The sequence below is a fragment of the Anopheles coluzzii genome, chromosome 2, assembly GCF_943734685.1.
Source record: "Anopheles coluzzii chromosome 2, AcolN3, whole genome shotgun sequence".
NCBI classification, from domain to species: Eukaryota; Metazoa; Arthropoda; class Insecta; order Diptera; family Culicidae; genus Anopheles; species Anopheles coluzzii.
This window is the reverse complement of record NC_064670.1, coordinates 87,500,098-87,519,242: the sequence shown is the minus strand read 5'-3', so window position 1 is coordinate 87,519,242 and position 19,145 is coordinate 87,500,098. Positions and strand designations below refer to the sequence as shown.

Here is a 19,145-nt window from a genome sequence, read left to right as displayed (position 1 = left end):
CTGCTGCTGCTGCTACTGCTGCTGCTGGTGCTGCTAATTTTCACACTCACGCTATGACGCGACCGGACCCCAATTGCGACCCAATAACCGTGTCACACCTGTCGCAAAGTCTTCCGGCTAGAGCAGGAAAAACTAGCAATAAAAAAATCGATGTTAATGGTCAAATTCATGCACAAAAAATGGCTTCAAGCGGTAAATAGAGCCATGAGGGCGACTGGGTATCAAACTTTTTCCCTTTATCTAACCACCTCCAGCGTGTTTTTTCGCTTCATGTTCGCTTTCTGTGTGCTTTTGTACCGTGTATGCTTTCGTGTATGTGTGTGTGTGTGTGTATGACGATGACTGTATGTGTGAATGTGTCTATTTCACGTTCGCTTTTGTTGTTTTTTGTATTTTAAAAAGTTTATTTTGTCTTACCGTGGTGCCCTTTCTTTCAGCCAGCGAAAGTTCGGTCCCTCAAGCTAGCTTTTACTGTTGGCGGCTAGCAATTTTCACCACTGCAAACAAGCGCCTCAGCACCTCTTTTCCCCACTGCTACCGTTTTAAACCGTGTTTTTTTCGTTTGCCCGCTCTTGCATCATGTCCTTGTTGTTCGCTAGTCCGTTAGAAGAAACCGCCGTTGTTCGCCTTTTTTGAATTTCTTTTTTGTTTTTCATTGCCTTCTTTTCGCTCTGCTTGTTTGTTTGGTGGTGTGTGCTGCGTGGTTGAGTGTTTGACGTACACTTTTCCTCTTCATTATTTTTTCTGCCTCCCTTCACGCACCCCCGTCCCAGCATTTGCACGGTTTTCTTGCTACCAGGCGCGCGACCGCCTCCCCAAACGCCCTTCATTCGCTGTACGAGATAAGAGACAACCAAGCCCCGGAAAGCACACTCTCGAAAAACACTCCAAACGTTTAATCAATCTCAAGTTGTTAAGCTCCAACGAGCGGCTGGACCCGGGCCGGGATCATCCTTACATCCTCACATTTTAATCCAGCCCGGGATTTTTGAAGCGCGAGCTTTCCCGATGAAGCTTAACTGGTCCTGCACACTGCTGGCTGGGAGCGACATTACGGTAAACATGGTGGCCACTTTAATCGCCCACGAGGCAGCAAAGCACCTCCAGCAGCACGAGGGAATGCGTTTCAAATGCTTTGTTTGTTTGTTGCTGCTGTGTTGTTTGAAACGGGAGCAAGGTTTCCCACTTCATTCCACAAAGCACAAGGTTGGTAATGAATGTATGACACTCAGCGAAAGCGAAACAGGATTAAAAAACGAAGATCCGGGATGTAATACAGGGTTTTCCAAAGCATCTCACACACACATACAGTGCCATGTTGGCACCGTTGACTCCGCACGACACACTCTTAACATCCTTGTGCTTGTTTTCGACTTGTAAAGTGGGTGCTTTTTGCGACCATTTTTATTTACGCTCGCTCGTTCGTCGTGCGCTTGCCCGCTTAATGGGTTGCAAGTAATGTGAGGTGGTAAACACTTCATCAGGATTTAATGTGCCACTACTGCGACACGACACGGTTTGAAGAAGACTCCTTCCGCCACACATTGGGGAGCGTTGAATGGAAAAGTACCATTTTTGCTCATTTTTGTGTTTGTTGCCGTTGGAGATGCGAGAGGTTTGTTGTGTAATTTCCACGTGTGGCTGAAGAAAGTGTGTTCTACAGAGAAAAACTCACACGTCCTTAACCACTTCATGTGAAGTCGTTATGTTCCCGTTGATAGGAAAACATTATAATTGGCTTCAATGTGGGACGAAAAAAGGATTACAGAAACAGGACATTATTCGTCTTTGAAACAATGCCATACACAACCACACATACAGGATTTTGCTCTTTCACGTTTTGGTCACTTTCACTCTCTCGCTACCTCTCTTTCTCTCTCTATATCTCTCTTGCTCTGTTTCTCTCATCTGCCCCCCATTCGTACCCCTTTTGCTGGCTATTTCTATGTCTGTTTAGCTTTTTTTTTGTTGTTCTTTTCTTTTTTTATCCACTGCTCTCCATCAGCCGCTCCAACGCACTTTTCTTTTGGGTTCCCATGCTGCAACCACCCACAACACCATACCCCACTTCACCCCCCTTGGCCTTAGCTTTCTCTTTCCCCTGCTCACTGCTGTTGCTGATGCTGATATGCTATCGTGTTATCATACTGCACTTTATACACGTCTGTGTTTCCTTCCTGCTATCTTTTTTCCTTCCTCGTCCGTTTCTGTTTTTTTCTCTACCTTAACGTTGTTTTTTTACCAAAAAACATCGCCTTTCTCCCCTTCCAATCACAATGTTCGCTTTTTCAAGCACAATTGTGGCTTGAAAGCCCCGTATGCGCTTTTAATTTTTTTTTTTAATTTTTTTTATTTGCTTCGTGTTGTTCACAACTGCTTTTTTGTAATGTGCGCTTCTATGTCCCTGCTAAATGAAAGAATTATACGCTTTTTGTGTTCAGCAACCGGATGAGGATGTTTTGGTGCTTCGCTACATGTATTTTTAGCTTGCTTTTCGTTTTTGCTTTGCTTTCTGTCGTTGTGCTCTCTTTTTTGTTGTTATATGATTTAGATATTGTTATCATAGTTATAATTTTTGCCATAGCTATCCGCCTTTGTTTTCATTTTAATATTAAAAATGAAACAAAACAACCTTTTTTATTCCTATTTAAGATAAAACTATTTTATTAACATAAAATCTATTAGACCTTCAATTGATAGCTGAAACTGAGTTTATACATCATATCAGCTACAAGAAAAGCAAAACTTTCCTCGAACCATTGCTAATTATTAACAGTTCGTGCTAATCGTATAAACTTCCTATAAATTATCAAAAACAGAATCTCTCGAAATGAATATTGTTTCCATTATGAATTATTATTATATTTATTTTGCATGAACTGTTGTTGTTGCACGTTAAAGCTTTAGTGCCTGGTACGACGCACACGTCAAACGCAATAGTTGCAGATGGTTTATAACCTGCGTGCAAAATTCGTGCGGCTTTAGACCATTGAGGAAAAGCACGTAGTACTGCTGGCTAAGTAGTGTCGTAAATCAGCAAGCGAATGACTGTATGAATAATCGTATACAAATACAACACAATACCACTCTATAATACCGTACAACTATATAGCTTATATGCAAACAGTACATACTTATACAAACCAAGCTGTTTTAATGCCGTGATAGCGAACAAAACAGCACAACGTAATAGCGAGTGTGTGTGTGTTTTTTTCTTTCGAAAGTCGGCCAGTAATTATTACCAATAACTACCATTACTTTTATCCATCTACAACCTTTACTCTTTCGCGACCAACCATCAACACCACCATCACCATCACACAACTCACGATTGGACGCGCGATTGTATGTTGTTGGACAAAAACAAACAAAAATTCCCCCCCTCCAAATTCGCATCCACTGCAGAGCGATGATGAACCTGCGGCATCAAGTTCCAGCACCATCAAAACGATCGTACCAGAAGCGACCACCGAGAAGAGCTCAACGATATCTTCCTTCTCTTCTGCCGTCGAGTATTCGACGCCCTCGTCCACAACGACCGCGACGGCGACGACGACGATCGCAGCACTTCCAGCAATAACTTCCACGCCGGCCAGTTCGTGGCATCTGGGCATGGATGAGGACGAGGAAGCGAGCTACGAGTCGAAGGAATTTTTCGATGAAATCGATTCGAAACCTTCAACATTTGCTAATCCTGAAATGGCATCCATCTCCTCCTCCACCACTACCACCACGCACGGTAGTGAGGATCAAGGCACGAGTGACTACACTACCACCACGGTCAGTTACGTGCCACTTACTACTACTACGACAACGCAGGAAGAGTTGAGTCGTTACGCGACGAACGTAGATCGCTCCCCGTTCGGTAGAAAGATAAATGACGAAGACATCACCGCCGACCAGGAGGAGGAAGACCAAGAAGAAGGCGAAGACATCGACGAGGAGGAGGAGGAAGAGGACTACTTCTCGCAAGGGGTCCGTATAACGGTTCTACCGCCCAACAATCTACCACCCCTGATTCCCCGTGCCGAGGAGGCGGAAGTAACTGTGCCGACCTCCACACTAACTCCCGACGGTGTCGACAGTGACCGCGTACCTAACCCGACGGAGCAAACTGGCGACCTGCGCTTACCCGGAATGGCTTCTCCCGCTACCACAACCAACGCCATGCCTACGGACGACAGCACTGCAATAACGATGACGTCCTCCCAATACCAAAACACACGCACCACTACACAGCCAACTACTAATAGTGCCTACTACAACATTCCGACAACAACAACAACAACTACAGTAATCGCATCTGCAACACCATCCATTGCTACTACCAATATTAGTACTTCCTTCGCTGCTACTACTACTACTACCGCTGCTAGTGCTGCGTCCGCCAGCTATCCCAGTACTACCCTGGCACCCGAACCCGATACCGTTGCTACTAGTACTGCCCTAGAGCTCCAGGTAGCAACTACAACTACTACCAGCCCTTTACTCTAATGCCCACCACACCAGTTTTAGTACTACGTAATCTCAGTAATCTCTTAGAGAATTGCATTGCCGTTTTTGTTGTGTCGCCTGGAACGTTCCTAGCGCGAATGTTCACACGCAATTTGTTTGATTTTGATTTTCAACTTTTCAACACTCTTTTTTACTATATTTAATGAAATATTTTAAAACTGAAAATTCTACCAAAAAAAAAATCAAGAATATGAAAAGATTAGTGTTGAACCAGGGGGAGGGAAAAGGGAAAACATCCTAAGTGGTAGAGCTTTCATATAAAAAGAATACAGTGAAGCTTTCAACAAGCACGCAAGCTACCAGTGTATATGCACCCAAGTGTACTCGATTCGTAGCGTTCGGTCGACTCTGCAGCTTCAATACACCTGTTTTTATGTTCTGTTTTGTTCGTTTGAGTAGAAATTATCGGCCAACTTGCTCACATTTTTTCCAACTCTGGTGTCTGCTCTGGTACACACAACGTTTTGAGGGGGTCGTATCAAAAGAAACCCAAAACTGTACCAAGCTTATACTCAGACGCAGCAAAACCGTGCCACAAAATGCCGTTGAGACAGCAAAACAAACCAATGTGTGTTACCAAGCACCAATACGTTGTGTTTGTATGTGTGTGTGGAATTAGCGAAAATGTTCTTCTTTTTCCGTTTACTTTTTTCATTCTGTTTGTGTCTTTATTGACACTGTTTATTGCACTGAAGCATTTTTTGTTTTTGTTTTATTTTACCCACACGAACGTGATGGTTTCTTTTGTCGCTTTGTTTTTTTTCTCTTTTTTCTTGCAATCGATGCAAAATTTACTTTTGCAATTGCATACGAAACGATATTATGCACGCCGCTAAGCTCTGACAAGCGTCACACACCTGCACACTTATACATATCGACACAGTTTAATGAAACGGTTTATTTTCTTGTGTTTTTTTGTTTGAAGCTTTTAATTTGATGACATCAAAAACCGACCTGTAAAAATGTACATTGTTTAATTGTATATTTTTGTACCATTTACCACCACCGTGCGACATTTCATTAGCCATTTACCGTTAAATAACTTTGTTTATAGTTCTTGTGGGAAAGCAAATGGGACAGTGATTTGTAAGATAAAACATTGTATAGTTTAACTTGTACAAATTATTCATTTTAAATTTGGTGTGTTATTGATCACAGTTTTTTTTCGGTTGCTTACAAAACTACATCAACGATCATTGCCATTACTCCTTACTTTCCTTTTACTTCTGTCATGTGCCATCACATTCCTTGCGTTTCTTTGGTTGGTTACAAACATCAACTACACAGCAAATTAAAAACCTAAAAAACCTACCCTTGCACAATGCTTCTTTCGGTACGCTTATTAACAAACTAGAGACACTTTAACTTACTTTCACTTTACGAACACACGATAGATTTCTTTTTTAAATACATTTTCTCAATACCTTTCAACTCTCTCGCTCTCTCTCTCTCACACACACTTTTTGGTATCTATTTTTTTAACGTTATAATTATTTTAGCAATTTAAAAGTGTTTGTGTAAAATTGCATTCGTATACTAATCGTACCTTACTTTCGTTCCCCCGTGCGCGTACTTCTGCATGGTTCGTCGTCTGCAGCCTACATCGACGCAACGTTCTGTGTCGACCTTCACCACCCCGAAACAGGACAACGAGGAGGAGGACAAGGAACTGGAGTACGAAAACTATGACGATGAGTACGATGACGAGGAGGAGGGAGCGATCGAACTGACCACGCAGCCCGATCCGCGTGTACTGTCATCGACCACAACCACCGAGCGACCAATGCCATCGTCGACAGAGGTAAGAATTCAAAGTGTTACAGCGCAACCCGGGATAAGATTGAGCGCAAGTGATCTGTACACGAAATATCGAGGCTTCTCGCTTATGTCAGGCCGTAATTACGAGAATTATGATCACGCTATAACAGCATTGATTTCAAGATAGTGGCTCTTTCGATTGAGCATTGATTTCAAGATGGTGGCTCTTAAGCGTCTATATATTTCATAGATCTTTTACACAATTTTTGCTCTTGCTACATTTATTTGGCTCTTCACGTGGGACTCTACGAACATTTTTGTAGAATTTGGCTTTTTTGGTCTAAAAGTTTGCCGACCCCTGCTCTAGACGAACCAAACTCAGTCAGAGATAAGATATTAACGACCTCCAATTTCTCCTAGAAATTTCACATCCTTCAATATTTTAACGATCACTTAAAGTCGATCCTTGCAAAGAAAGATATAGCATTAGGCTCCTGCATGGTTTATGAATAATAACTGAAAAAAACTCAAACAAATGTTAGTTTCAACAGTAGATGAAGATGAATACTAACAGTTAGTTTATAGTATGAATGTTCAGGAATTCGATTGGTCATCTCCATCATTCCACATCATTACAGATCTTTGACTCGCAATTTAGAACAGCATCAAGCTTTTTAGTACAAATTATTTCTGACACAATATTCCGAGTGACTACTTAAAAAAAGATTGATCTCAATCGTTTGCCTTGAGATGTTTGTAGTGTCCTTCGCGTGGGAATTGGCTGAATTCCAGAACTGAGCTAATCGACTTCTAGAATATGCTATTTTATTCTACTCTAATATAAAGAGATCGTTACTGGATCATAATCTGGATCAATCTCTTCTTGTCCATGATCAGTAGGATTTGATCGGTATTGGATACTGGGCAAACACGGTTACAAGTTCAGTTGTGAATAGATTTTGATTAGGAATGCCTTCCCATACCTTAATACTTATGCTGAATCGGGTAAAAAACATAAATCAATCCATTCTTTTTATATAAAAAGACTTCTTGACTAGGGAAAACTCAATGATCTCTCTGTGCTTTTTACCACAGCCGAACGGATACGAAAGAATGAAGAAACACTTATTCGAAAAACTGAAAAAATGAGCTCAGAAGATTGTACTTACAAGATAATTTTCTCTATTATTCTTACTGCAGCCAAGCACTACCCCAACAACGGTAACGATGCCCACCACAACGCCTTCCACGACCACCACCACCACCACGGAAGCACCGACGACGACAACGACTACCACAACCTCGACCACTACCACCACCACCACGACCACAACCGAGGCATCAACTACGACCTCAACGATGCTTACCACGGAGCTGGACGAACCGACCAACCTTCCACCGATCATTCGGAACCGCATTCCAAAGCAAGCCATCCCGGCCGGTAAAGTGTTCCGCTACCAAGTCCCGCTGGAAACATTCCACGACAACGAGGACGGTAACAATCTAAGCCTGGAGCTGCTGGATGCCCGTGATCAACCGCTCAAACCGAGCTCGTGGATCCAGTTCAACGAAGACACGAAAGAGATCTATGGCCTGTAAGTCCCACGCACACACAGTGAAGTCTCTAGTACAGCTTAGCTTAATATACCGTTTTGTTTTGCCATCCTACAGACCGCTCGAAAAGGACGTATCCCGTTGGCCTTACAAGCTGCGCGCTACCGACTCCGGCAATCTTACCGTCACGGAAAAGGTGGACATACAGGTGCAGCAGCACAAATCGCACCGCAGCCTCAACCACGAGATCAGCCTGGCGCTGCGCCTGAACCGCAAGTTTGCCAGCAACGTCGACTGGCACATCGAGACGGCACGCGGCATCTCGGTCGTGCTCGGTGACGTGACGCTGTCGAACATTATCGTGCGCGACATCCGCAACAGCATACAGGATCCCAGCCTGGCCACGTTTGTGTACACGAACGAGACGCTGCCGAAGGATCGCTGCCCGGAGGAGAAGCTGGACGAGCTGGTGGCGCTGCTCACCGAGGAAGCGCTCAACGATGCGCTCAATCCGGACATTACGGTCAAGTCGGTGCAGGGCCAACAGATTGCACAGTGCACCAAGGTCACGCCGCCAAAGGTGAAACCGACGCAGAGCATTCAGCGCAACTATGCGCCGCAAACGCGCAACCAGGTCGATCAGGTGAACGCAACCGTGGGCCATCTGCTCGTCTTCAAGGTGCCGGTGGTAAGTGGGGTTGGATTCGGATTCGCGTTGGAACGAATTGTGGCAACACAGATACATTGTCGTACCTTTCTAGGACACATTCTACGATCCAGAAGATGGTAACGAGCTGAAGATGAAGCTGCTGACAACCGATCGCAACACGCTCGATCCCAACCACTGGCTACAGTTTGACTCGAAGAACCAGGAGTTTTACGGTGTGCCGCGAACGAATGACATCGGACGCAAGGAATATCTTTTGGTGGGTGGTGATCATTTTCGCACGCTTTGCATGCCAGAAATTGGTAATCGTAATTCTTACGCATTTGCTCTTCCCACTTCACAGATGGCGGAAGATCGCGAAGGTCTCACAGCAACGGACGCACTGGTGGTGGTAGTCAACCCGCACCACAAGCGCGACTACAGCGTCCTGTTCGAGCTGACGCTCGACATTAGCCACGAGCAGTTTAACACGGCCCAGGTGCAGCGGCGCTTTATCGAACGGCTCGCGCAGGTGTTTGGCGACGCCTCGACGCACTACATCAAGATCCACCACATTCGGCCGATCCACCATACCGGGCAGGTGCAGGTGTCCTTCTTTAACACCACGCTGAGCCGCCAGCACCAGCGCTGCCCGCAGGAGGAGATCGAGACGCTGCGCAACATTCTGCTCCACCAGGACAGCACGATCCGGGCGAAGGTGCGCGAAATATTGGGCCAAGAGTTTAGCCTGCAGAACGTGAGCCTGGTGCCGCTGGACAACTGCCACGGGTTCGATACGCCGCATCACGCCACGAGCGAGCCGGAGAAGGCCGCCCCGAAACCGATCTCGAAGGACGACTACCTGCTTACGTTCGTGCTGCCGTCGGTGATCATCATCGTGATGCTGCTGATCGCCGCCATCATTGCGTGCATTCTGTACAAGCGCCGGCTGACCGGCAAGATGGAGCTCGGTAAGTACGATCCGCCCCAGCCCGCCAAACCCCGCTACGGCACTAACACAAGCGCACCGACACCACCGGAAGAACTAATATTGATGAGTAATGAAAGAATATATCAATTTCAAACCTATCGCCTCCTCCTCCTCGTCCAATCCCCAAGGTACTGACGAAGAGCGCAAGTCGTTCCGGTCGAAGGGCATCCCGGTGATCTTCCAGGACGAGCTGGACGAGAAGCCGGAGATCGGCAACAAGTCGCCGGTGATACTGAAGGACGAGAAGCCCCCGCTATTGCCACCGTCCTACAGCAGTACCAACCACGATGGTAAGTGTTTACACTACTGATCACCGCGCAAAAGCAGCACCACCAACAACACGTTCCATTTCAAAATTGATCGATTTCTACAGGCGATAACGAGGACGTCGATGAGTACGTGCCACCGCAGCCGGTGATCGTTGGTGGGCGCGAATCGCGCGGCAAATCGCCCGTCACACCATCCTACCGGCGGCCGCCACCGTACGTGTCACCATAGGCCCGGCGTCCACCACCGCCCCACCAAGGAGACAGCAGCATTCACTAACTATTTGTTCGCAAAACAAGGGGCAGGGACTGCGTATGGTGCGCGCGAGCATCGCCATTTCACTATTTGTTCCGTTTAGTTGTACTGACACTTCTCGATTTTTTGTGACAAACAATCTACGTTTATGTGTGTGTTTTTTGTTCTTTTTGTCATCTAATTTTTGCACTCGATTTACCAATTACCACCAAACACCAAAAAAACGGAAAAGAAAACATTAGAGAGAGAGAGAAGAAGGAAAACACAAACAGTAATTAAAAGGCGCGATCGTGTAGCGCTTTAACAAGAGAAGCAGATCGTTACAACCGGTTATGATAAGGTAGGGTTTCTGTGTGTTCTAAGAATTCGTTCAGGAAGGGTTAAAAGAAGATAGCTTTGATGATAGTACGTGATATACGAGCAACAATACAAAAAAACGTTTTTTCTAATTTAACAAAAGAGTGCAAGACGTAGTTCAGCGGCGAAATTGAATTGTTTGGAAAATTATACAAATTATGGCGCTATTACAATGCTAAAGTAGTAGTTGCAGCGCTTTAAAGTGTATAATTTTTGGTACAATTTCAATCGTGTGGAGGTTTTGTATGCTTTTCTTCCTCTTTGTATTTCTCTCATTTGCTCGTAAGTCTGTCTCCGAACAATCAACCGGGTAAACTCCGGGACTGGCTTTGTAAGCAAGGCTGGCTGGCTGGCTGGCTGGCGTGTGTCAGGACTTTATGGAATGCCGTTTGGTTTTTCCACCAATAATTCCTCACTCGCAGTTCGCAATAGAGAGAAAGGGAGAGAGTATGATAAGGGAAAAAGTGGCATTTGAATGGGAACACAGGATTTAAAAATAAATTAAACAAAAACACAAGGAGAGACGCAGGGATAATGTGAACACATGGACGTCAAACGGAACGGATATAATCGTGAACAGTCGCGCTTGATTGACGAGAAGCGAGCGAATGGTTAGTTTATAAGGAGAGAACGAGCACAGAAAAGAAGATAAAGAGGAGAGAGAGAGCGAGAGCAGAAGAGAAAAGAATCAATTTATAGTCATTTACAAAGCGTTTCAGTAGTAGCTTAGGTACGTGTAGTAGTGTTTAAAAATTCAGTTAAGTTCATGTAAGCCCCCCTTACTGTTTCCGACCGAAGCGGCTACACACGGCTTCCTTTTTGCCCACGCGGACCATTTAATGAACAAACAAACAAAGGGAAACAAAAGGCAAGAGAAGTTGGTTAGGACATACCGCGCGGGTTTGCTCTTTTTGCCAGTTTGCTTTACAACTACACGCGATCCTTCCTTGAACAACGGTGAATAAATCGGTTGCGTCGCGCAATGCGCCCGTTTGTTGGCTTCCCACGTTGTTCCACTCCTACCCAAACACACACACATTTATGGTACCGCACCACTAACGCACAATCATTCACGATGCAGGGTATGATGATAAACGAATGGAGGAAGTAGAGGTGAGACCCGTTGTTGCTGTGTCAAGAGACTGGTTCAAAGAGGGGAAACTCGGGCGAACGGGACACGATCGCAAGGATGATGCTTAGAGATGACTGCATAAACGACAGAAACGCTACGCTAAGCCTTCTCTTTGAAGAACCAGCTTTCCACACAGATTACAAATTTTGAATGAGCTTACTTCGAAATAGAGAAGATAGAGAAGCGGGGACGTTTTACAGATTTTTGCAAAATACACACCGTTCTTTGTTACAGGCCAGATAGACCCACGGAAAGGAGGTAGATATGGAATTTGTTCCGGTGTTTTGTATCGCAATATGCGTTTTCTTTTGCCAGTTGCCATAAATGCGTACCATTTTGAGATTTCCAACCGATGCAGTTAATATTGGCCATAGCTATAGCATAGTGTGGAGCAAATCTGATCTGAGGATCACTGATCTCAGAGCAGCTTTCAGCCAATTTTTCCTATACTTTCCCTCCTCACGCTTTCTAATGCCGCTGCTGTTAGGTAGAACGCATGTTCGCGAAGTGCAAGACTCCTTTTGAATGCTTCTGTCTGTTGTATCGATTTTACGCTCATTTTCCCATACCACTTAACTTAAATTGTAATATTCGACATCAAGAAAGAAGCTAAAACGAAAGGAAAATTGATGTTAATAATTAGATAATGAGCAATGTAGCAGTGCTTTCATATACCTTCATTTTTACCATTCACCATCAATGCAATCATTAGAGGGCCATATCATTTCGGAAGCGCTTTCCTTATACGAACAATTTGTAATACAAACACTCCAACTGATAGATACAGCCGCAAACAAACAAAACACAAAAAGATAGAAGGAAACAGTTAAGCAAACCAAAAAAACACCTCTACTCTACGGTGATAACCGAACACAGTTTAATTGTGGTATTATTCCTAACTACCCATTTTAAAAGCAACACATTTTGATACATATTCTCTTAGTGTGTGCACACTACTTGTCACTACTACTTGTTCTGCAATTGATTTGTTTTTTTTTGTAAAATACCGATCAAAATGCATATTGCATTTAAAAAGAGGAAAAAATCGCATTCATATTCATACTCTCATAGAAGCATGTGTTTCATCTCTGCAAACCATCAGAAATTGGAAAAAAGTAACATAACGTACATAATCCTAGTTCAATTCAACCCCAGAGTGTGTGTAAAGCAACCCCTTTTCCATCCTTCGGATAGGACTCATTGACAAATCACACCGGCGCAGTGGACACGTTAGCACATTGCAGAACGCTAACAGCACGACTGCATAAATCGCGTAAAAAATGTGCACACGTGCATGCAATATAGCAAAATTTACACAACTATATAGCTAAGCCGAATGGGGAAGGTGGAGCGACTTTTTTTTTTTGTTTGTTCGTTACAAACTGGCCGGATGTCGCTATCATGTGCGAACGCTCCGGGTGCATAGTGGGTATGGAAAAAAGCTAAACTTCAGATGTACGTGACTGAACTTTCGAAACATGGGCATGTGCATGAAGCGCCGCAGTAGCCAGAAGAAGAAGGGGTGGGTATAAGCAAAAGCAAGCACAACGGAACTCCGCCCCGCACTAGGGAGGAACAAATGCCAACAGATTAGCAAACGCGAACCGTTCGGATAGGAAGAGCAAGTTAAGCCATAAAACCAGAGTTGAGGAAGTTTGCGTGTGTGTGTATGTGAAAAGCAAAAGGGGGAGAAAAGTTAGTGTAAGGACACGAAAGCAAACAAGTTACGGATAAGGGAATGCGAACGAGAGGAGTAAGTACTATACATAAAAAGGTATATATACATATAAATATATATATATATATATATATATATATATATATATATATATATATATATATTTAATTGGATGCATTGAGCGCACGGAGACGACGGAGCGCGAAAAGCGAAGAGACGAAGTCTAACTGCTGGATCGGTCGTGTGGAAACGTACACATACACACAGAAACACACAACATTTTCATGAAAAGCAAGAAAACTTAGGGCATCGAGCTCGTCTGGCGCGAGAAGAGACGGAATGCAGGAATGTGCAACCCTATTAATTCTAAATTGGACGTTCAAGAATCGAAATGCCGCGAACGGGATAAGAAACGCAAAAGAGAGGGCGGCGGGCGGGAGAATGGAAAAATAAACGTCGAAGAAAGAAGAAAATCGATAACCAAATTGTACATTTTTTAATAAAAATAAACAGAAAAAAATATACTAAAAATTAAAAAAAGAACTTGTTTTTTTTTAAAGTTTTGCTGTAAAAAAAAGCTGATAATAGATGACAGAAACGAATCTCAATCTCAGCGTCGAAGTGAAACAAAATCAACTGGAGAGGCAATGTCCGTTGGTTTTTTAAAAACTGTTTTCGTTTTATTCCTTCCTTTACGGTATAATGTCATTTGGAATGGCCAAATTTAATAAAAAAAAAACAACATATTCCACTTTAATGATTATCTTTCAACTGTTTTGAATTGAGCCCATTCCGCTGTATTGTAACATACACAATCAATTTGTTTTGATTCCGCTATTTGTCCCTCTCACTTCCGTTGTACAAACATTAAGAGGTTTTTTTCAATCAAATTTAGCCGTTTTTCTGTTCCTTATTTCCTGGTTTATGGTACCTTGTGTAGAGGACGTTGTGAAATAGCATTTTGGGATGAAGTATTATGCATGAAACGATTGATAATATAAATTTCTCGATGTTTTTTTTTTTAATTATTCGCTATTTAAAGTAATTCTCCATTTGGCGAATGTTCGTACATAGAATAATGTCCAATAATGCCGAGAACGTGCCGCAAAAAAGCAATCCATTGGACAGGAATCAATTCTACGCCATTTAGAAATATTATTTCCTTCCAGCATTTGATGTGTGAAACTTTATGTTTCAAATTTGAATACAATAATCATTGCCAATATGAAATCTATTTAATTTTCAGTTCCTCAATACCTGTACACATAGCTATTAGTTAGCTTCTGCAACTGTTTGCTATCAATTTACTTTTCAACTCAGCTCAGTAGCTAAATAAAATTAATATTGACAACGTGAAACGAACAGAGACGCGGAAGTAGAGATTTACGAAAACAGTTTACCCTTAGGCCTGCACCTGTACGATCGACATGTTCTGAAGATACGGAATCGTACCCTCGATCTTGGGACTGCAGTGCAGGTATACCTGGCTCGGAAGGCTAGTACTGCCCATCGCTAGCACATTCGTTTTGGCCAGCTGTTCCGATGAAAGAGAGTGCAGCAGGTACACGTTGTTTTCCTTCTCATCGACGCTGCGCACAATTCCTGTGGGGTTTAATCAGGCATTTAGTACACAATACAACAAATAGGAACAAATAGTTACTTACCAACACCGAAACAATTGTACTGGTCAGCTGCAAGCTTTTCGCAAAGGTACACCAACGTACCGTTTAGCGCACGCTTCATCATCTCCTTCGAGGTACAATCTTCGCCCGTGCTTATAATACTCAGATCATCCAAATGAGCCCTGCCAGAGTAAAGGAAAAGCGGGTTGATTAGGTACACGACTCATGTAAGACCAGTGCTGCAAAATGTCACTTTTAATTTTTAATCTGACTGAAACAAAATCCATTTCAGCGTCACGTACTCAATTGTGATAATCAGAGATGATACTCAAAACTATTGATGTGACCAATACATGTTTCGTGACATTTTTGCGACAATCACTTGGCCAGTCACTGTCATGACTGTTTTTTACTGTGATTAGTTCTACAAAATGTCACTGACATAGCTATGACTTATTCCGGCTGAAACAAAATCATGTCAGCGTCACGAACTCTACTGTGATGATCAGAGGTGAGACTCAAACAGTTGTTGCGACCATCACATGCTTGGTGACATTTTGTGCTTATCTTGGTCGCGACATTTTCTGTCGGTAATCATCCCGATAGTCATGGGAGATATGCAGTGCGTGCGAGTGGTGCCCAGAAACCAAATAATCATGGTTTCTCGCCTTGTTTGACCTGACAGACAATCGAAGCAGACAGAGCGAGAAAAAATGCTTATTTTGCTGCTTGGGACCACACGCCAAGAATATTCCAAGAATATCGTGATTATCACCGACAGAAAATGTCGTGACCAAGTGAGTGACCAAGAGTTGGGTGTAAAACAAAATGTCACCAATCGCGTTAAACTCAAGCATTCGCATGACGCGTTCGGCATGCCATGACGCACTTTCGTTGAGTATCAGCAATGAACATCAAGCTACCACGGATAAGTTCATTGCTTTCGTTGATGAACATCTCGTGATGCTCATGAGATTTTGCAGCACTTGTGTAAGCCCACACCACGGCACATTGACACTTACATGTGCGGCTTCACGTCGGTGAACGTTTCGGCCGTATCGCTCAAAATCCTTGCCAGCTGTGCCATCATCGCGATCGTGCGTCGTTTCGGCGGCAAAAAGGAGGTTTTGTTCGGTTCGTACACGACATCGATCGGATGGAAGCGATAGTTGGCCGGTGCCGATTGCAGCTGCACCTCCTCCCTGAGAATGTTAAAGTTGAACCCGTTCACCAGCTCGGCGGTCAGCTGGTTGGCGTAGTTTTCCGGCTTCAAAAAGGGAGTGGACGATTTTTTGCCGTTTTTAGGAAACGACAGCTGAATTAGATCGGTCGGCTGCAGCAGGCGCACGATCGCCATCGTCAGCTCCTTGCCGAACCCGACCACATAGCCCATCGTGTTGATAATCCACGGGATGTCTTGCAGGGCTGGGTCCTCGTTGCAGTACTGCACCAGCGACCGAACGTTCTGCACGTATACCAGCGGCGAGGAGACGACATTCAAGCTGCCAAACAGCTTGCACTGGCGCGGCTGCACATTGGCAAAGCAGCCCACCCCCAGGATCGGTTCCTCCAGCACGCTAACGCTCAACGTTTCCGGCACAAACAGCAACGGCTGACCAATGTCGAGATCGAGCAGCAGTACCCGACCAAACTGCTTAATGTACCGGTTGATCAGATACTGGCAGAGGGTGGACTTGCCGGAACTTTTACCCCCCACCACCATCAGCCGACTGTTCGCGCTCACGGGCACCGTGTCCCAGACCGGATTCGGCTGAAACTGTGGCACAGCACTGCGGGCGGTGGGCTGACTGGGCACGAACATCGCCACCTCCAGCAGGGTTTCCGTCGTACGGAACGGTGAGCTGGTTTGGTTAAGCGTAAGCGCCGTCGGGAACAGATCGAACTCGGGCAGGAGCCTGCACACCATCGGTACGGTGTCGTTCGCATCGAACGAGTCCGCCCGCAGCAGCACCAGCGCACTGTCCGCCGGGTTGAACTCGCGCACCAGCTCCCGCATGTCCGCCTCGACGAAGTGGCGGCTCAGCTTGTTCAGGATGCGCTCAAACGTCGCCGTGCTGTACGTGTCCGGGCTGGGGAGCGGCGTCAGATTGAGCGCATTGTAGCCGCCGGAAGCAAACACTGTACGCTTCTCGGCCATATCCAGCTGGTAGCCGAAAATGTCCACCTTGCCGAACAGTGCCTGCACGGACAGGTGGCCGTGGATGTAGAGCGGAGCCTTCAGCACCACTAGCGACATTCGCAGATCAACTGCATCGTAAAAGGTGTACGTCGTTGGTTTGGGGCTTATCTCCAGCAAGGGTGAACATGATCGGTCACTCTCCGCTCCATCGTCCACGACCTCTGCCTCTTCTTGGACAACATTTTCGCTTTTCCGCTCCTTCTGTTCTCCTTCTCCCTGCTTATCCGATTGATCGAGGTCGCTTCCCTCCTTCTCCATGCCGTAATCAGCCGGAAGCTCTACTATCTGCGCGTATTTGCCCGACGCATCAAAGTGGACTATGGAATCATCGTCCAGATCGCGAAGAACGGCCGCCCCACGTGGAATATAAACGGTATCGTCACCTTCCGGCGGTTCGTAATCCTCATCATCACTGTCCGTTTCATACGGCTGGCCGCTGGTAAATCGACTGTAGCTGTTTCTGGGCGAGCGACATTCGTCGGCACTCGATTCATAGTCGTCATCGTAGCTATCGGCTCCGTTCATGTTCCCGTCAAAGCTGTCGCTATCGTATCCCTTTTGGAGGTAGTCATCGTACTCTGATTCATTGGACATATCGTAGATATTGTCATAGAACTCAGTGACCTCTGGATCTTCATCGTCGTCGGTCCAATCGGAGTCATCTTCATCTGAATCGAACGTGTCATAATCGTCGTCGTCGTCGTCGTCATCCTCATCGATCTCTTGGGCTTCCGCCGGGGGTTCCTTTCGCTTGAACGCCACCACCTTCTTTGGACTTTCTGTCGCCCGAAAGGCGGACGGTTTGCCAGTAGGTTCCTCGTCCGAACTGGGCCCATACTCCAGACTACAATCGTTGTTCTCCACCACCCACCCTCCTGGGCTTACGTTTTGTGCGATCGCTTTCTTTGCCCGTTTCCTCGGTTTGTTGCTCTGAGACCCTTTTTTCTCTTTCGCTTCCGGTTGTTCGTCGAAAAACTGTTCAATGTAGTCGTCCTCATCGCTGTCAGTGTTAGAGTCGCTCGTGGCACCATCTTCCATACCGACGCACTGCAGGACTGGCACTTTGTGCGGTACCGGATCCTCGCCAGACGGTTTGCCAGCAGAATGTGCCGCTTTGGGGTTAACTTTCGCACCTGAAGCAACCTTTCCGACGATATTTTTCTTCTTAGATGAATCGTTGGCGATTGGGCTTTTGCTGCATTTTCCATTGTTGTTGCGGGTGTCGCTGGAATCGCTGTCCAGTTTACGGCTTCGCTTCGCCGGAGAACCATCATCTACTGTCGGATCGCGCTTGGCAGACACGTCCGATGCACTGCCTCCAAGCGAATCCTCATCCATCACGTTAGCATTGCGCTTTTTGGCCCGTTTTTTCGAACGTTTCTTCTCCGCTCGTGCCGTTTCCTTTCCATTTTCCTTCGCCGCCGCGTTATTCGCGTTCGAATTGCCATTCACTGGAGTGTATTTAGACGCAAGACAAGCATCTTTGTTCTGTTTTTTCTTACTTTCCATTGTTGCCGACTCTACCTTTACTCCCTGCATTTGGTAGGCTGTTTTAGCTTTTGAGTTTGTAGCTTCCTTTGCCGGCTTCCTCATGCCTGTCTTTACGTCCAATTCTACCGGCTTTGGTTCCCCATTTGTGGGATGAGTATATTTTTTACGATTCTTGTTCTTGCTGCCCATTATTCAACAGCGAAGCGACCTGCAAGAAAAAAGAGGGACTCATACGATTAGCGACACCTTCCACACGAGTAGCCGGCATGGGCGATGAAATGATGGAACATTCTAGTACCTGTTTCTAACCTTTCAATGCCTTCAATTAACCACGAACTGGTTGATAGTGATTGCACGTACACGCAAGCCAGCACCGAGCACGAAGATTACAAGCAGAAACTAATACAAAGTACACAACATTCAGTTTTGGCCACAACTTTTCTGTGCGATTTCCATGAAAGCGGCGTTTCGCGAATAACGTAAATACGAACGTGCTGCACGGTTTTGACAGTTCGATTTGTGGAAACGAGTTCCGTTCAACTGCCCACCTGTCAGCCATATTGATGGCACGTTTGACAGCCATTGGCCGGTAGGGTTTTGGGAATTTATTTGTTTGTTAGATTAAACTCAAAATCCTCTTATTTTTTCTCCTAACATTTTCTCATTAATATCCTCTTTT

General features: G+C 45.1%; 2 protein-coding genes across 10 annotated transcripts in view; one reads left to right on the top strand and one right to left on the bottom strand.

Moving 5' to 3' along the window:
* Positions 1-12,473, top strand: part of LOC120951009 (uncharacterized) — a 104,493-nt gene extending 92,020 nt beyond the window's left edge. For 6 of the 8 annotated variants that reach the window (XM_040369473.2, XM_040369472.2, XM_040369474.2 and 3 more), the window contains 8 exons: positions 3,406-3,975; positions 6,113-6,316; positions 7,474-7,868; positions 7,945-8,515; positions 8,589-8,753; positions 8,838-9,444; positions 9,542-9,754; positions 9,838-12,473. In XM_040369473.2, the coding sequence (XP_040225407.2) occupies positions 3,406-3,975; positions 6,113-6,316; positions 7,474-7,868; positions 7,945-8,515; positions 8,589-8,753; positions 8,838-9,444; positions 9,542-9,754; positions 9,838-9,962 (2,850 nt within the window). In that variant the 3' untranslated portion in view covers positions 9,963-12,473. The remainder of the gene's footprint in view (positions 1-3,405; positions 3,976-6,112; positions 6,317-7,473; positions 7,869-7,944; positions 8,516-8,588; positions 8,754-8,837; positions 9,445-9,541; positions 9,755-9,837) is intronic. The other 2 variants (XM_040369475.2, XM_040369476.2) reach the window with 2 other exon arrangements.
* On the bottom strand, positions 12,461-19,003 carry LOC120951011 (polynucleotide 5'-hydroxyl-kinase NOL9). 2 transcript variants are annotated; one of them, XM_040369479.2, is made up of 4 exons: positions 18,765-19,003; positions 15,798-18,674; positions 14,818-14,957; positions 12,461-14,755 (listed from the first exon to the last, which is right to left on the bottom strand). In XM_040369479.2, exons 2-4 carry the CDS (start codon positions 18,653-18,655, stop codon positions 14,556-14,558), a joined length of 3,198 nt encoding a protein of 1,065 aa, XP_040225413.2. In that variant the 5' UTR covers positions 18,656-18,674; positions 18,765-19,003; the 3' UTR covers positions 12,461-14,555. The 2 variants fall into 2 exon arrangements, with proteins under 2 accessions (XP_040225413.2, XP_049462884.1); XM_049606927.1 differs by having other exon boundaries at positions 18,776-19,003.
* Between the last annotated feature and the right edge of the window lie 142 nt (positions 19,004-19,145).

What these genes read in the sequence shown, in the direction of transcription:
- LOC120951011 (XM_040369479.2), bottom strand. Translation starts at nt 18,655, where the DNA reads ATGGGCAGCAAGAACAAGAATCGTAAAAAATATACTCATCCCACAAAT. An exon ending in ACCGACGTGAAGCCGCACAT is followed by an intron (nt 14,958 to 15,797) that starts GTAAGTGTCAAT and finishes TTACTCTGGCAG; the next exon opens with GGCTCATTTGGATGATCTGA. An exon ending in GTACAATTGTTTCGGTGTTG is followed by an intron (nt 14,756 to 14,817) that starts GTAAGTAACTAT and finishes TAAACCCCACAG; the next exon opens with GAATTGTGCGCAGCGTCGAT.